The 16015-nt window shown below is 56.2% G+C and overlaps 1 protein-coding gene across 4 annotated transcripts in view; it reads left to right on the forward strand.

The window, feature by feature from the left end:
- Positions 1-2655: 2655 nt before the first annotated feature.
- LOC147373225 (1-acylglycerol-3-phosphate O-acyltransferase PNPLA3-like) overlaps positions 2656-16015 on the forward strand; it is a 28177-nt gene continuing 14817 nt past the window's right edge. Inside the window, exons 1-6 of one of the 4 annotated variants that reach the window (XM_086403211.1) lie at positions 2656-3040; positions 6208-6440; positions 7620-7685; positions 10779-10988; positions 12492-12552; positions 15609-15809. In XM_086403211.1, the coding sequence (XP_086259337.1) occupies positions 2854-3040; positions 6208-6440; positions 7620-7685; positions 10779-10988; positions 12492-12552; positions 15609-15809 (958 nt within the window). In that variant the 5' untranslated portion in view covers positions 2656-2853. Of the gene's footprint in view, positions 3041-6207; positions 6441-7619; positions 7686-10778; positions 10989-11864; positions 12553-15608; positions 15810-16015 lie in introns of those variants that run through there. The other 3 variants (XM_086403212.1, XM_086403210.1, XM_086403213.1) reach the window with 3 other exon arrangements.

Below are 16015 nucleotides of genomic sequence, written 5' to 3' on the forward strand. Positions count from 1 at the left end.
TGTGTTTATGATATTATTTTCCAAACAATAAGTTTATTATCCTTAGGATAAACATGACTTGTTTCCTTGATTTCGGGCATATATTAACTTGCGAATTACTGAAGTTATCTGTTTCATCTTTCTAAAATTGTTACTGATTTTGTTGCACTACCGTTACCTTTAGAGAGGAAGAGGAAGGCTTTCTGGGGTGTATTTCTAAGGGAATTTACTAAATGTAAATAGCTTGTCAATGGAGAAGGCAATGGCACCCCACTCCAGCGCTCTTGCCTGGAAAATCCCATGGACGGATGAGCCTGGTAGGCTGCAGTGCATGAGGTCACACAACCAAGCCACTTCACTTCACTCACCCTCACACGGTTAAGGAAACTAAGCTAAGAGGTGAAAGATGCCTGCAAAAATCTAACTCTGCTAATGAGTGGCGAAGCCTGCAATGGGCTCAGTCATCCCTGGCGGCTCAAATGATAAAGAGTCTGCCTGCAACGTGGGACATCTGGGTCTGATCCCTGGGTCAGGAAGATCCCCTGGAGGAGGAAATGGAAACCCACTTCAATATTCTTGCCTGGAGAGTTCCACAGACAGAGGAGCCTAGCCGGCTAGAGTCCATGGGGCCGCAAAGAGTCGTACAGTACTGAAGCAACTAACACAACAACACTGATCCCATCTCAAAGCTCACAGCCTGCCCTGCGGGAGCACTGGGCAAGGGGCTGAGAGAGCTGGGACCTGGGACCCCCGCTCAGACCTTTCTTCTCTTTGTTTGGGCATAAGGGTGTCCACTTGCTGTTCATGTACCGCAGAGTCACTCTCAGCCCTGCTCCTCTCCCACCTTCATCCGGGTCACACCACGGAGCACAGATGTCCCTGGCAGCTGCCATGAACGTGTATCCGTGGACTGGAAGAGAATGCAAAGGCCAGTGGTTGTTGGCAAGACGACTCATCTGGAACCTGCATTCACAGCCTCTAATTTTAGTTGTAAGAGCAGCTACGCAACACAGGAGGGCTGGCGGGGGCAGGAGTCCCCGGTAAGGGGCAGGAGTCCCCGATAAGGGGCAGGAGTCGTCGAGAGATGTGGACCCAGCGGACCCTGCCAACAGCCTCAGTTTTCCCACCCAGAAATTTCATTTCTGTCCCACCCTGAGTGTTGGGTGGGTGTGGAGAGCAGTTAGTCGGGGCAGGCCTGTGAGTTTGGCCCCACCCTCATCCTAGCCAAGCCCACATGGTCCAGGACAAATAGAGGGGCCAGCCCTTTCCTTGCGTTGGACTTCCATCAGTGAAGTGTCCATGTGAGGTCGCTGTTGGTCCAGATGGTCACTCAGGTCTGATCCCACATCCCAGGGTCTGGTCCATAGAGGCGAGACAGACTGGCTCACCCTGGGGGTCTGCAGTTCCTGAAGCAGCCCAGCCTCAGCCTCTGCTCAGATCCTGGCACGCCCCTCCCCCATACCTCCAGGCACAGGCTCAGCTGGAGCAGGGGATGACTCAGACTTGGGAAATTCTGTGGGTGGGAGGCGGGGGCGGGGGGCGTGCATAACCGATGTGGCCAGGCCATAGGTGAGATTCGGAGTCCTGGCAGCATCTTCACCAGCGGTTTCACAGATGAGGATTACACAGAGGGGGAGGTCTGATCCCAAGGCCCACACTCTGCACCCCACATGGGCTTGGTGGAGGGGGAAGGGGGTGCTTCTGTCCACAAAACAGGGGGTGGGATGGCCCAGCAACCATGGCGTGGTTGCTGGCTGTGCAACTCTGGGTAAAAGCCTAACCTCCCTTTGTGGAGCGCTGTGGAAATTCTCCGTGCAGTGCCATCACAGAGTCCAAGGGGAACCCAGGCACTTCCTAAGGGCACAAGAAATACCCCAGGCCTGAGCCTCCAGAACCCCTGATCCTGCACAGCCCACCCGACCCCCAAGCACCTGTTATGTACAATTTTGACTTAGAAGTGAATTTTTGAAGGGGACTTCCTATCATTATCATTCAGTGAAAAATCTCCACCATTTGCCGAGAACCGAAGACATCATGCAAAAACTTGCAGGAAGTCAAAAACATGAAATTCCATTTAGATGCTGGTGCCTACTGCAAGCTTGCTTCCTCCTGTAAAAAGGTAAATGAATACACGGTCCGAAGGATATTAAGAACCTAAGTGGCGGACTCCCACGTGGTTCGTCTGCCCACTAACGCAGGCCACAGGAATTATATCCCTGGTCCAGGAAGATTCCACCCGCTGCGGAGCAACTAAGCCCCTGGATCCCAATTACTGAAGCCCAGGCGTCCTAAAAGCCCACGCGCTGCAACTCCTGAGCCTGAGTGTTGCAACTGCTGAAGCCGGTGTGCCTAGGGCCTGCGCTCGGCAACAAGAGAAACGAGGAGAAACCCACGCACTGCAGTGAAGAGGAGGTCCTCTGGGGCAGCAAAGAAGACACAGGGCTACCGAAAATTTAAAAAAAAAAATTGTTTTTAAACTTAAACAAAGAACGTTAAGTAGGCAGCTGTAACGTTCTAACTGGTTTAAGGGGTGAAAAGGAACCGGCAAGGAAGCTCTGGATCTGCACTGTCAAAGGAGCTGCAGGAACTCCCTCCTCCACCCTCACCTGGCCCAGGTCTTCCGCTCTCTGCTCCGCAGGGTCCAGACCCCTCCCAGCCTCCCGCCTCCGGGGAGGGCGGGGTGGCCGCGCTACCCGCACTGGGCCGCCCGGAGGCTGGCTCGCGTGGTCCGAGTGGGGCGGGGGCGGGGCCGGTGACGTCGCGCCGGGAATAGCCCGGGCTGCGGCGCCCAGGCCCGGCGGAGAAGCAGGGTGGGCGCCGGACGGAGCCGCGGCGCGCTCGGACCCCGGCCCACCGCCCCAACCTCCCGCCGCTATGTACGACGCCGAGAGCGGCTGGAGCCTGTCCTTCGCCGGCTGCGGCTTCCTGGGCTTCTACCACATCGGGGTGACCCGCTGCCTGAGCGAGCACGCCCCGCACCTCCTCCGCCAAGTGCAAAAGTTCTTCGGCGCCTCGGCGGGCGCGCTGCACTGCGCCTCCTTCCTCTCCGGGATCCCGCTGGGTAGGTCCCGGGCTCCGCGCCGGGATGGGGCGCGCGCTGGGAGCCGGGGCTGGAAGCGGGCCCTGCGGGGGTAAAGCCGGGGTCTCCCCCCAACAGTTGGGTCGTCCAGTGCATCTTTTTTTGCCCGGCGCCGGGGAGCCCTGGAAGCGGGGCGTGCAAACCCGGAGCGCATCCTCGCCTCAATTCCCTTTTGGCTCCCGGGCTTGGAGGAAGCCCCTCTGCCCATTCCGGGACTAAGAGCCAGGTGGTGTCGGAGCGACCGGGAGGAGGGAGCGTGACGCGGTCGGGGGAGCGGAGTTCCCATTTCCCCTGCGTGAGGCCAGGAGGGAGGTTTGGGGCTGTGTCCCAGGCAGGGGTGAGTACCTTCTTCCCTCTGGGGACTCGAGGGGCTGAGACAGCCCCCCGTCTCCGCCGCCGCCAGGGGCCTTTGAACTCCGCCCAACCCTGGGGACTGGGGGGCGCCAGGGTGCCTCTGAGGTAGAAGGCAGCTTGCTGGTTTGGGGTGAAAGGGGGTTGAGGAGAGCTGTTTTGGGAGAGGAGAGGAATTCGCAAAGTTGTCTCCTCTCCTCCTTTCCTGGTGTTGGAGACCCTTTGGGGGACTGGACGTTCCCATCCCATCCTCCCCACCACGTCCCTGCACAGTGCCCTGGAAACAGGTCCTGGCTGTTTGAATCTTGTCCTAGTGAAGGTCTCCGTCCCCGTAGAGACCGGAGGGAGGGGAGGACCGAGGCTGGTGGCCAGCGGGCCTGAATCACTAGGGCCTGGCGTCCTTGGCCTGTGGTTCTGGCCAGGGAGCAGAGCCTGGAGCGGTGAGGCTGTTGGTGCCCACACTGGGCGACAGAGCTTCTTCTCACCGGCCCCTGTTTTACTGGGCTTCCTCAACACTTTACATTTTGCTCTACCCGGGGACAGCTGTGTTGGGCACTGCCAGCAGGAAGTGACTGTTCCTGGAGACCAGGAATCCCTTACGAATACTCACAGCCCTGCCACTGGATAGGATCAGTGAGGAGACCCTGGGCTGATTGTGAGTTGGGGATTGGGAGAGGCCACGCTGGCAACCGTCTCCATCGAGAGGGAGAGGGGCAAAGAGCAGGAAATGTGACCTCGGGGGTGACTAGACTGGACACACAGCCAGTCTGCACAGCTTGGACTTGAGCTGTGATAAAAGCCAACCCTTGCGTCTCCCGCTTGTGACCTGGAGACACGCACACAGTCCAGTGTTTCATTGATTCCGATGCACAGACCCCAGCACCGGAAGTTGGCCGAATCCAGCCTGGAGGAGGTTCACAGGTAGAGGACAGGTGCAGCGGAGCGTCTGGGCTTGCAGGGGGAGGCTCGGGACCAGCAAGTCCCCCGAAAGGGTCTGGAGGTTTTGGCAAGAACTGCTCCGCAGGGTCTGGGAGCCCCGGTTTCCTGCTTTAACTGCCTGTCTGACTTTGGGGAGCTCCGGGGAGCATTCCCAGGGCCTGTGGCTTGGGCAGGGTTCCTGAGCACATCTCTCAGCCAGGGCTGACCTGGAAGAAGAGCCTGGCAGAACCAAGCAGCTCTGTGCAATCATGTGCCTTCTGTCTGGCCTCAAAGGGGCCACATGTGCAGGGAGAACCCAGTGGAGTCGGAAGTGGGTCAGGGCCTGCTGGTGTGTCCGGGCCCTCTGCGTCCCCGCATCTGTGGATGACCAGGGCTTGGGCTGGCACTGCCTGCCAGGGCAGTGCAGGCCACCAGAGGGGCCCAGGCCAGTGAGTGAGGTCAGATGGAGCATGAAAGGGCCCTGTGTCCACTAGACGGTCTGGCAATCGTAGCATTAGAGGTTAAAAGTGTCCTTGGTGGCTCAGAGGGTAAAGAATCTGCCTGCACTGCAGGAGACCCAGGTTCGATCCCTGGGTGGGGAAGATCCCCTGGAGGAGGGCATGGCCCACTCCAGTATTCTTGCCTGGAGAATCCCCATGGACAGAGGAGCCCCGGGGCTGAGTGACTCCCTTTCCAGAGGTTCAGAGTTAAGTCTGGGGACTTCCTTGGTGGTCCAGTAGCTAAGACTCCGTGCTGCCAATGCAGGGGACCCGGGTTGCGTCCCTGGTTGGGGAACTAGATCCCACATGTCACAACTAAGGGTTCTCATGCTGCACTGGGAATTTGCATGCTGCCTGGGAAGAACTGGCCTGCACAGTGACGATCAAAGATCTTCACACAGTTCCATGTGCCGCAACAAGACCTGGTGCAGCAAATAAATAAGCAAATGTGTTTTTGAAAGTTAAGTCTAGAAATTTACGAGGTGCTTCCTCCGGGTTGACCGTGTACAGATTTTAGTGTACCTAACCTTCTCCATCTCCAGAATACAGGTGAGTGTTGTCCCACATTAAAAACATACTGTCTGAGGCTCAGAAGGAGTGATGTAACGTGTTGAAGTTGCTCAGCTAGTAAGCGGTAGAGACAGGATTCAAACTCAGGTCCCAGCCTGCGCTTGCTCTCTGCTCCCTGCAGGGTTAGGCCCATCCATGCTCAAGCTCTGATGCTGTGGGTTCCTGGCATCTGGCCTTGATGGAGGGATGAAGACGAAGGGAGGGCTCCCTGGGCCTCTGGAGGCTCGTTCCTCTGGCCCGGGAGGGTCAAGAACGGCTCTGACCAACAGGATTATGTGTATCTTTATTTCCTAGTTGTGGTTCAGTCAGCAAGTCGTGTCTGATTCTTTGCCACCCCGTGGACTGCAGCACACCAGGCTTCCCTGTCCTTCAGTATTTCCTGGAATTTGCTCAAATTCATGTCCATTGAACTACGTGGAAGAAATAAAAGACATCAGTGAAATTTATTTGATTTATCCCAGTGTAGCCCAAATATTGCCATTTTCACATCTAATCAACACAAAACATTACCCATGAGATAGTCAACGTTTTGTTGTTGTGATCGTCATTCTAAGCCCTCGGGATCCCGTGCGTCTTTTACCCATCAGTGTGGACTAACCACATCTCACGCTCAGGAACCACCGGCCCGATCCGGCAGCCCAGGTCTAGACAAAGGAGAGGGTTGGCAGCTTCCTTGCCATCAGGTTTCTGGTCCCACCGCAAAGCAATGGCCACCTCCAGGGTGGTACATTCCTTTGCATATTTCTCTCTCCACCCCTCCCCCTCCCTTCTTCCCCTCCCTGCCCATCCTCCACTTCACCCCCGACCCAGACCAGATGTTGCAGATCCTCGTGGACCTCACCCGGAGCGCCAGAAGCCAGAAATTCGGGATCGTCCACCCAGGCTTCAGTTTGAGCAAGCACATCCGAGACGGTCTCCAGAGACACCTCCCTGACAACGTCCACCAGCTTGTCTCGGGCAAGATGGTCGTCTCGCTTACCAGAGTGTCCGACGGAAAAAACGTGCTGGTGTCGGATTTTCATTCCAAAGACGAAGTCGTGGACGTAAGCGGCTTATCTGGGTACTGTCGAGTCGGAAGGGCCATTTCGTTTTGGAAGCAACACAGGGAGGGGCTGTTGTAAGCCAGTCTGCCCCATGTTTTACTTAAGATGCAGGAGAACCTGGCTGCCCGTGATGCAGGTTGGCTTCCTGCACCAGAGTGATGGAAGCTGTGTGCCTCCAGCGGGCTGGTCCAGAGCCTGTGCAAACCTGGGGTGTCCCAGACAGTGTCAGCTTCGAACAGTGTCTCCCCCTCCTTCACGCCTTGGTTCATAACCTCCTGCTCCAGGGACCTTATGTGTGTGGCCGTCCTCCCAACGATGCCTGTTCCTTAATGAGGACCCGCCCAGTGAAGCCCACAAGGGTGGGAGCGTGTCTTGGTTACCTCTGTCCTCTGGCTCTAGCACAGAGAAGATCATTGGCGATATCAAAATGCCGTTTGGTTTGGCTGAGTCTTTTGTGAGAATGCCTTGGGCGTCATTTCACTTAACACAGGTCCATACGAGCCAGCTGCCTGGCGAATATAACCAGCTGCTTCTCAGCAGCCAGTGTCGTCTTCCACTTAACCTTGTTTCTGGGAGCATTTTCTAGGTCCCAGCACCTGTGCATTCCCACAGGAGCCCTTTTCTCTCATTGCACCAGTGTTACATCATGCTTAATTTAGTGCTCGCTAGCTCGGTGAGATGCAGAGCGTGGTCCCCCGGGGACCCGCAGCAGCAGTATCTCCTGGGGGTGTTTTAGAAGTGCAGGCTCTCAGGCCCCGCCTCCAGCCTGCCTCATCAGAATCTTAGGGGTGGGGCCCCGAGTCTGTGATTGGCCAAGCTTTCCAGGTGATTCTGATGAGTGTCAGTAATTGCAAAGCCCTGATCTAATCTCCCAGAGAAGGCAATGGCACTCCACTCCAGTGTTCTTGCCTGGAAAACCGCATGGACAGAGGAGCGTGGTGGGCTACGGTCCATGCGGGTCACAAAGAGTCGGATGTGACGTAGCACACAAGCACGCTGAAGTAATAAGTGTGTGGGCAGGCTCATCTTCATCCAACCATTCAGAAAAGCACCTGCTCTGCCAGCAGCGCTTTCAGGCTTATTGCTGTCCTTGCTTGTAGAAGGCTTGTGAAGGCCCAGGGAGTAAAAGGCCGCCTGGTCTGGGCTGTGCTGTGGTTTCACTCTCTTTTGCCTTCGCAGGCCTTGTGCTGTTCCTCCTACGTCCCTTTCATCTGTGGCTGGATCCCCCCTTCCTTCAGAGGCGTGGTAAGTCCACTTTTCAACGGTGTTTCTGGGAATTCCCTGGTGGTCCAGTGGTTAAGACTCTGCACTTTCACTCCCAAGGGCCTGGGTCTATCCCTGGTCCAGGAACTAAATCCCGTACTAAGCATCTTGGAAAAAAAAAAGGAAGACAAGGCCCTGGGCTCAGGCACCCTGGGCCCCTGAGACCTGTCCCTAAATGAAGAAAGCCTTTTGCCTCTCAGCCTTCAGACAGAGGTTCCACAGCTGAACCCCTTCCAAGCTCTCTTGAAGCAAAACTGACTTTGTGTGGGATAATTAACTGCTCACCTGTAACGTAAGCTGTTCACATTATCTCCACATGAGCACCGACATAGGTGCCCAGTGGCCTACTTAGAGTATAAGTTGCTCAAGAGTCAATTTACTCACTTAAGGTTTAATTCTGAGGAGCTGAGAGTTTCAATCCTCTCTGCCTCTGACTCTGTCTTTTTCGGTCCATGGCTTTGGGCAGAGGCTTCCGACAGGGCTGTGATTCAACTCCGGTGTAGACACATGTGGCTGTTCCTGAGCACTGGCTCAGGAGGAAGAGCAGAAGTTGAGGTGTCGGTCCTACAGACTCTGGGCTGGATGCTGGACCACCTGGCAGCCTCCTTCTAGGGCAGTGGTTGTCAGATAATTCTGTCCCTTGTCCCGGGACATCTGGCGACGTCTGGAGACCGTTTAGGTTGTCACAGCTGTGGGAGAGAAGACGAGACATCCCCATGTCTCAGCAGGAAGGCACTTCAGAAGCCCTTTCGGTTCACGCTTTAACAGCAGTACGGGCCTCACACTGCAAAGCGACTTGCAAAGGCAGGTTGCGAATAGGCTCACTCGTGCCCCGGAGCTTCCGCCGGACAGACACACAGCTGGCCCTATTTACAGATGAGAAAACCGAGGCCTGGAGCCATGAAGCGGTCACCTGTGGTTCTCACAGCCCCTGCCTGGCAGACAAACCTAGAATCGAGTGTCTGCTTTAGCCCATGTTAGCTGGGCCACGTTGATCCGTTCCTTTCTTTCTTTCTAACATTTATTTGCTGATTTGGCTGTGCCGGGTCTTAGTTGCGGAACTCTGGCTCTTCGGTTGTGGCATGCAAATGCTTAGCTGTGGTGTCCCCGGTCTAGTTCCCTGACCAGCTACTGAAGCCGGCCCCCCTGTATTGGGAGTGTGGGATCTTAGCCACCGAGCCTCCAGAAAAGTCTCTGGACACATTTCTTAAGTCTTAGAAAGAATTGCAAACTGGGAGTCAATAATAGTGTGCAGTTGTTGCACTTTCGTGGAACTTACCTGCAATAATGCACTGAAGTGCCCGGCACAGAGGCCGGCACTCTTAAGTATTAGGTAAATGTGGGTTGTTTTGTCGTTGTTGTCATTGTCATCTTTGCACTTCCCCTTGGCCGCCCCGGCCGTGGGCCACACACAGTCACAGCCTCAGTGTCCTCAGACAAAACCTGCTGAAAGTCAGAGCAGAGTGTTCTTGGGATTCCACTGAGCAAACTCAGAACATTCCTCCAGGAAAGTTCAGGCTGGAGGAAAACCCCACAGGACAGAGGAGTCATTGGACTTTACAGTAGACCTTGAGCGGCAAAAGAGGGCATGTGTGTGTGTGTATAACAGCTGCCCGTTGTTGTACAGCAGAAAGTAAGACGACAGTGGGAAGCACCTAGGCTCCAGCAAACATGAATTAAAAACATAAAAAACAATTGGAAAAACAGTCCCTTGCTTCTGCCCATCTCAATCTCAACTTTGCTGATGTTGGGTTCCGAGTCCCTTTCTGCCAGTGAGGGATCTGACGATGACAAACAGCTACGATGCAGAAACTAGTGGTGTGTGTGCACAGCTGATCACTGTGGGCCTCAAGGGAGGACTCTCCTGATCCCGAAGGCGTGCCTGAGCATGCCCAATCCTGTCCGGGACTCACATTAGGCCAAAGTGTGCCCTGGCATGTCTCCCTTTGGAAGGACTGGCTGGGGAAAGCCTCCCCCTTGTGATATTTGAAGGCTCCCCCACCCCCACCATGGGCAACGACAGCTAGACTATGATGGTTTGAGGTTCGGGAATCATTCAAGATGTTGGCTTCATAGGTCTAGACTCGATCCAAACTGTAGCACAACCTTGCTGCCCCAGCCTGGCCGTGGGCACTAAGGTTGTTTGAGGCTATGAATACATTAATAGGAGGACTTCCCAGGTGGCACAGTGATAAAGACCTGCCTGCCAATGCAGGAGATGCAAGAGTTTGGGTTTGATTCCTGGGTCGGGAAGATCACTTGGAGTAGGAGATGGCACCCCCATTCCAGGTATTCTTGCCTGGAGAATCCCATGGGCAGAGGAGTCTGGCGGGCCACAGTCCATGGGGTCGTAAACAGCTGGACACAACAGAGTTCCTGAGTGCTTACATGGAATATAGGAAAATGGATTCTCACAGTGCTTACCCAGATGCTCCTTTCCTGTGGGATAAGATGCCAGTTTTTAAGAGCGCAAGTCCTGGGTTTGCCGTGTCATTTAAGTCTCCAGTGCTGGTTCTCATTGCCCAGGTGTGGACAGAGAGTCAGGACCACAGGTTAGGTGTCTCGTCCAAGATCGCTCAAGCAGCAGGGGGCCTCGGGAATCGAACCCATGACCATCTGTCTCTCTCTGGCGCCACCTACATCACACTCTACCCTGAGTGCGCTCAGCGCCCCTAGTGGATGCGAATTACATGGACTCGCCTGGGGTCGCTCGTGACTGGGCACAGCAACGTGGCCAGGCGCCAGCCTCCGTGTGCCTCTTCACCCGGCACTGTTCTGGTGCAGCGCGCGCGCTGCGTAACAGCATGTGGCAGTCCTGAGTGCCAGCCTGCAGCCTGGCCTGGCACAGAAATGCTCGCTAACAGCATGTGGCAGTCCTGAGTGCCAGCCTGCAGCCTGGCCTGGCACAGAAATGCTCGCTGGGGATTTGCTGCAAGAGTTGTTCCAAACTCCCTGGTCTCTCACTAGGTCTCCCTGCGGCTCTGAGAAGTCTCTATCCCTAATCTGAAGCACACAGAGAACTCCAGCCTAGAACTAATGACAATGTGTCCTTTTTTTTGTCCTCTCCCTTAAAAGCGATATGTGGACGGAGGAGTAAGTGATATCATGCCCTTCGTTGATTCCAAAAAGACCATCACTGTGTCCCCCTTCTATGGGGAGAGCGACATCTGCCCCAAAGTCAAGTCCACGTTCTTTCTTAACGAAGGGTTCACCAAGCTCAACATGCACTTCTGCACAGAGAACCTCTACCTGATGTTCCGGTCGCTGTTAATGCTGGATGTCAAGGTGAGAGGGGGCTGTGAGTTCTGGGGGTGCTGTTCTCCCCTTTGCGTCCCTCCTTGCCAGGCGACCCAGCAGCTGTTCAGGCTTCCCGGATGGCTCACTGGGTGAAGAATCTGCCTGAAATGCAGGAGACTCGGGAGATGTGGGTTCGATCCCTGAGTTGGGGGAAGGAAATGGGAAGCCACTCCATAATTCTTGCCTGAAAAATCCCCCGGACAGAGGAGCCTGGCGGGCTACAGTCCAAAGGGTCACAAAGAGTCGGAGATGACTGAGTGAGCAGAGCAGCAGCTGTTCCCCACACTGATGGACCAACAGCAACAAAGCCCATCCTTGGAAAGGAGCTCAGTTCAGGGCTGCCTCCCGCTGGCCACCGGAATCCCCTGGGGCCATTGGAACGGAGGGCTGGGGGTTGCCACTGAGATCTCACTTCCAGGGGCTGTGGCTTAAGTATCCACAGCCTGGATCCATCTGCCAATGCAGGAGATGCAAGAGACTGGGGTTTGGTCCCTGGGTTGGTAAGATCCCCTGGAGAAAGAAATGGCAAGCCACTCCAGTATTCTTGCCTGGGAAATCCCAAGGCAAAGGAGCAATTGAGTTGGACATGACCGACCATAGCACATCACAGCCTGGGCAGTAGGGTGTTTTGTTTTTTATTATTTAATTATCCCGATGATTCTTTTTAAATTAATTAATTTGGCTGCACTGGGTCTTAGTTGTGGCACAAGATCTAGTTCCCTGACCGGAGGTCGACACCCCCTGCCTTGGGCGTGCAGAGCCTGAGCCACCAGACCACCAGGTGAGGCCCCCAGTGATTATTGGCAGCCATGGTCAAGAATTACACTGCGTTTGGTGGTTTAATCTTTTCCTTTTTTTCCCCAGCTGGGCCTTGAGACTTGTAGGATCTTGAGGGATTGAACTCGAGTCCTTGGCCTGAGAGCGTGGAGTCTTAACCGCTGGACCACCGGGAAATTCCCCATTTAATCTTTTGTTTTGACTGTCACTATAGTGTGCTGGAACTTACCACCCTAATATAGTAAGAAAGTTGGTAGAATCTGCACAGTGACAGCTCTCTGGGGAGAAAGAAGGCCATGCCATACAGCGTACGTGAAGGCGTGTCGTCATGGGTAGAGATAAGGCTGGACCACAGCATCAGGTGCCCATGTGGTTTGAGTGCAGAGGAGGCAGCTCAGTGTCCCATGACAAGGAGATCAGGCCCCGGTATTTGTGAAGATGGAGGCTCATCCAGGGACCAAAGGACACCAGAGGAACCAGCTCCCGTCATGTTGGGATGCCAGTCCAGGCTGCACGCGGAGCGGGTGTCCTTCGAGGGGAGTCCTGCGAGGAAGAAGGGCTGCCTCTTCCGGGGAGCGCAGAACCCTGTCCACAGGCGGCGTCGACTCGGAGCTCGGGGGTTCCTGGCTCTGTGCCTGCCGTCTTCAGGCGCTGCTGGAAGGATTGCCGCTTAGTGACTCCGCCTGCGGTTCACGTCATGTGGTTTGTCCACAGATGCTTGGAGAGCTGTGCTTTCAAGGATATGTGGACGCGCTCAGGTTCTTGGAGAAGAACGGTGCGTATGGCGAGGGCGGCAGGCATGCCCTTTGAGTCACTTTTCTGTTCAGTCTTGGTCACCAGGGGAGCCATGCTGGTGCCATCACTCAACGCTCAGCACATTCACCTGCCATCAGGCTCGGCCCTGAGAGATAGGCAATCATTGGCCCATTTTACAGATGGAGAAATGGAGGCAGCCACGGCCCGCAGTCTGGGGAGCAGGGCTGGGGTGAGCCTGGCTGACCCTGCAGAGGTCACAGCCCCAGGGTTCCTTTCCCTCCGCAGTGTCCCTGTCTGCCAGCCGAAGGCAGCTCCTTTGCTTTTTCATTTCTGCTTGAACAATTGTGAACCTTTAGTTTGATGGGGAGAAGTCAGTGGCACTCCACTCCAGTACTGTTGCCTGGAAAATCCCATGGATAGAGGAGCCTGGTAGGCTGCAGTCCGTGGGGTCACACAGAGTCGGACATGACTGAAGCAACTTAGCAGCAGCAGTTTGATGAGGAAGGAAGAGAAACGGTTTCTGAGTCTCAGGTGAAGCCATCAGGAGAGCTGCCTCCAGCCAGGTGTGGGCCGCGCCCACCAGCCCAGCTGTGTTCTGGGGAAGGTCCTGGCTGGTCTGGGCTGGGGAACTTGGGTTCTTCACATGTTAGTGTGGAACCAAGTATTAGTTGTGTCTCGAGCTATTTTTCCCGGACACTAACGGTTGCTACAGTCACTGATCCTCTGAGTTAGTCTTTGTCCGAGGCCGAGGAGCTGGTGTGGTTCATGGGACATCTGTGTATTTATCTGCTCAGAAAGTGCTTACCGTATACCTTCCGGGCGCTAAGCAGTTGGCTGTGTGCTTGGGACTCCACAGTGGGTAGACAGATGCAGCCTCTGCCTTCCTGGAGCTTAGTCTTGGGATTGGGGAGGGGCCAGGTGCCTGAATAGAAGGCTGCCAGAGGGCTCAGTGCCCTGGCAGGAACGTACAGGATGCTGTAGATTCAGCTGGGGTTCAGTTAGGGGAAGGGGGGTGGGGTTCTGCAAGGCAGGGGAAAGCAGGGCTCCTGGGAGGACGCAAATCCGCAGTGATGCTTTGAGGGTGAACAGGAATGTTCTAGGCATGGGGGGGTGTGAGCGTGAGTCCTGCAGACAGGTAGTCTGTTCGAGGTGGAAAGAGGCATGTGTCACTGGAATGGTGGGGGTGGGGGACAGAGGAACAGATAAGAGGGAACAGGAATGGGGGTGAATGGAAAGAGGGGCAAGGCTGGGCCTTGTGGAGGTGGAGAGGGGCTTGCCTCTCACAGCCATAGGGAGCCAGGGAGGGCTGCTGACGCGGGAGTGAGGGCAGGCAGAGGGAGCTCTGCCAGGGCCCCTGGCTGCAGTACAGAGAGGGTGAGGCCAACATCCCCGGTCAAGGTGGCCACCATGGGTTTGGCTGGGGTCACGGCAGCAAGGTGGAAGGGGCCGGAGGGGACAGGACTTGGAGACGACCCACCAGAGATTGCCGAGGAGGAGGACTCGGGGATGAAGTCCTGCCCTTGGCGTCTGTGGCTGGGACCGGAGCAGAGGGTGGTGCTCACAGTTTGGGCCCTTGGGAGGGAGCGGGTCCTGCAGGAAAGCTCGAGAGCCCCATGGGTGGTGCCCTGGGAGAGATTTGGGTGGTTGGCAGAGGGACTGGGCCTTCCCAGGTGGCACTCGTGGTAAAGAACCCACTGGCCAACGCGAGAGTCGTGGGAGACGCAGGTTTGTTCCGTGGGTCGGAAAGACCCCCTGGAGGAGGGCCTGGCAACCCACTCCAGTATTCTAGCCTTGACAAACTCCATGGACAGAGGAGCCTGGCGGGCTACAGTCCACAGGGTCTCAGAGTTGGACACGACTGAAGCGACTTAGCAGGCATGTACACAGAAGGCATGGTGATGTCAGAGTTCGAGGTTCTAGAACGCAGGTCTGAACTGGGATTGGCATTTGGGAGCCACCTGGAAATAAAAGACAATGAGGAACCTTCTAGAAGTTGCTAGGTGACTTTGGGCTAGCCCCTTCTCTGTCTGGGCCTCTGTTTCCACATCTGTAGCAAGAGGAGTTTGGAGTGAATGATGCCGACTGATTCTTAGTAATTCTAAATCCTGGCGTGGGCTGGGCGCTTGCAGCATGGGTGCTGGGTTTGGGTTTAAGGATCTAAGCCAGGTTCTGCCTCGGTCACCCTGGCTTCCTTGGGGTTCAGCAGAGGATGCATGGGGGCGGGACAGGTGTTCCTTGGAAACAGATTCTCTGACACATTCCTCAGAGAGAATAAGTCCCCAGAGGCTGAGCTGTGTGTCTGTCAGAGGCTGGAAAGATGCAAGGGAGTCGAAGCGGGAGGTGTAGCTTGGGAGTGAGGCGAGGGGCATGCAGGGACAGCCCCTGGGCTTTTAACCTGAGGTTGGAAGCGAGAGGTGAGCCCGGGGAGGTGTGGGCATCCAAGTCTACCCGTCCCACCGTCCCCACGCAGCGTGAGAGCAGCAATCACCCACGGGGATCAGCCCCTGAGCCCTGGCACCCAGGGCAGGGCCAGCACAGACTCTCCAACCTGTGGCTTCTTCTCAAGGTCGGGTGACGGAAGGGTGCCATCTTTGATATCAGACCTGGGTTTGAATATCGCTCTGCCGCGTGTCGGCTGTGTGACTTTAGGCAAATCCCTTCACCTCTCTGGCTTCTGATTCCTCAGCGTTCAGCTGGGAGCAGCTGCATGGGTCGTGCAGGGCCTGGAACACTGGGCTTCTCGAGTGGTTCAGTTGTTATGAATCATCCTTTCCTCTGAACCTCATGAATCCACATGTGGCTCTAGAGCCCACACGGCTTGTGCGTGACAGAGCCAGCTGCCCGCCTCATCCGTCCCCTTCCAAGTACCACCCTGCGCTCTCCCTGTTAGGACTGGTGGTCCCTGTTCGAGGTGGAGCAGGGGGGATCCCAGGCGGATTATTCCCAGGTGGATCCACGCTGCGTACCTATAACAGGCCTGTTAGCTTCCTCCAACTGGGTGGGCAGGTGGCTGGGCGAGTAGTGGCCCTGCAGACTGAAATCGCCTGATGGGTTTTGTTTCCGTGCCCTTCGCAGGCATCCGTGAGGGGCCCCATCCGTGCCTGAGCGCGTCCCCCGCAGAGGCAGAGTCGGAGCCCAGGAGCCTGGAGCCTCTTCTGGGTGTGGCCACGTGGGAGGCGGGGCCTGAGGCAGTCGAGCTGCTGGACCACCTGCGCCTCAGCGTGCTGACCTGGGACGAGGGCGTCCTGGAGACCCTGTCGCCCGAGCTCAGCATGGGTACTGGCTCTGGGGGCGGGGAGGCGGGGGGTGCAGAGGAGGCGGTGGTCAGTGCCCCTTTCAGAGGAGGAAGGGCGGCTTCCCCGTGAGCTGTGGAGGAAGGTCCTGCTGCTGCCCCGGGAGAAACAGGGCAGAGCGACCAACGCTCGTTGGTCGGGACCCCCACCTCCGCGCATGGACCTCCCATCCCCCTGGGTCCTTGCTCT

The sequence above is a fragment of the Bos grunniens genome, chromosome 5 (assembly GCF_055505025.1).
Source record: "Bos grunniens cultivar Pamir isolate PY7600 chromosome 5, Bosgru_T2T1.0, whole genome shotgun sequence".
NCBI classification, from domain to species: Eukaryota; Metazoa; Chordata; class Mammalia; order Artiodactyla; family Bovidae; genus Bos; species Bos grunniens.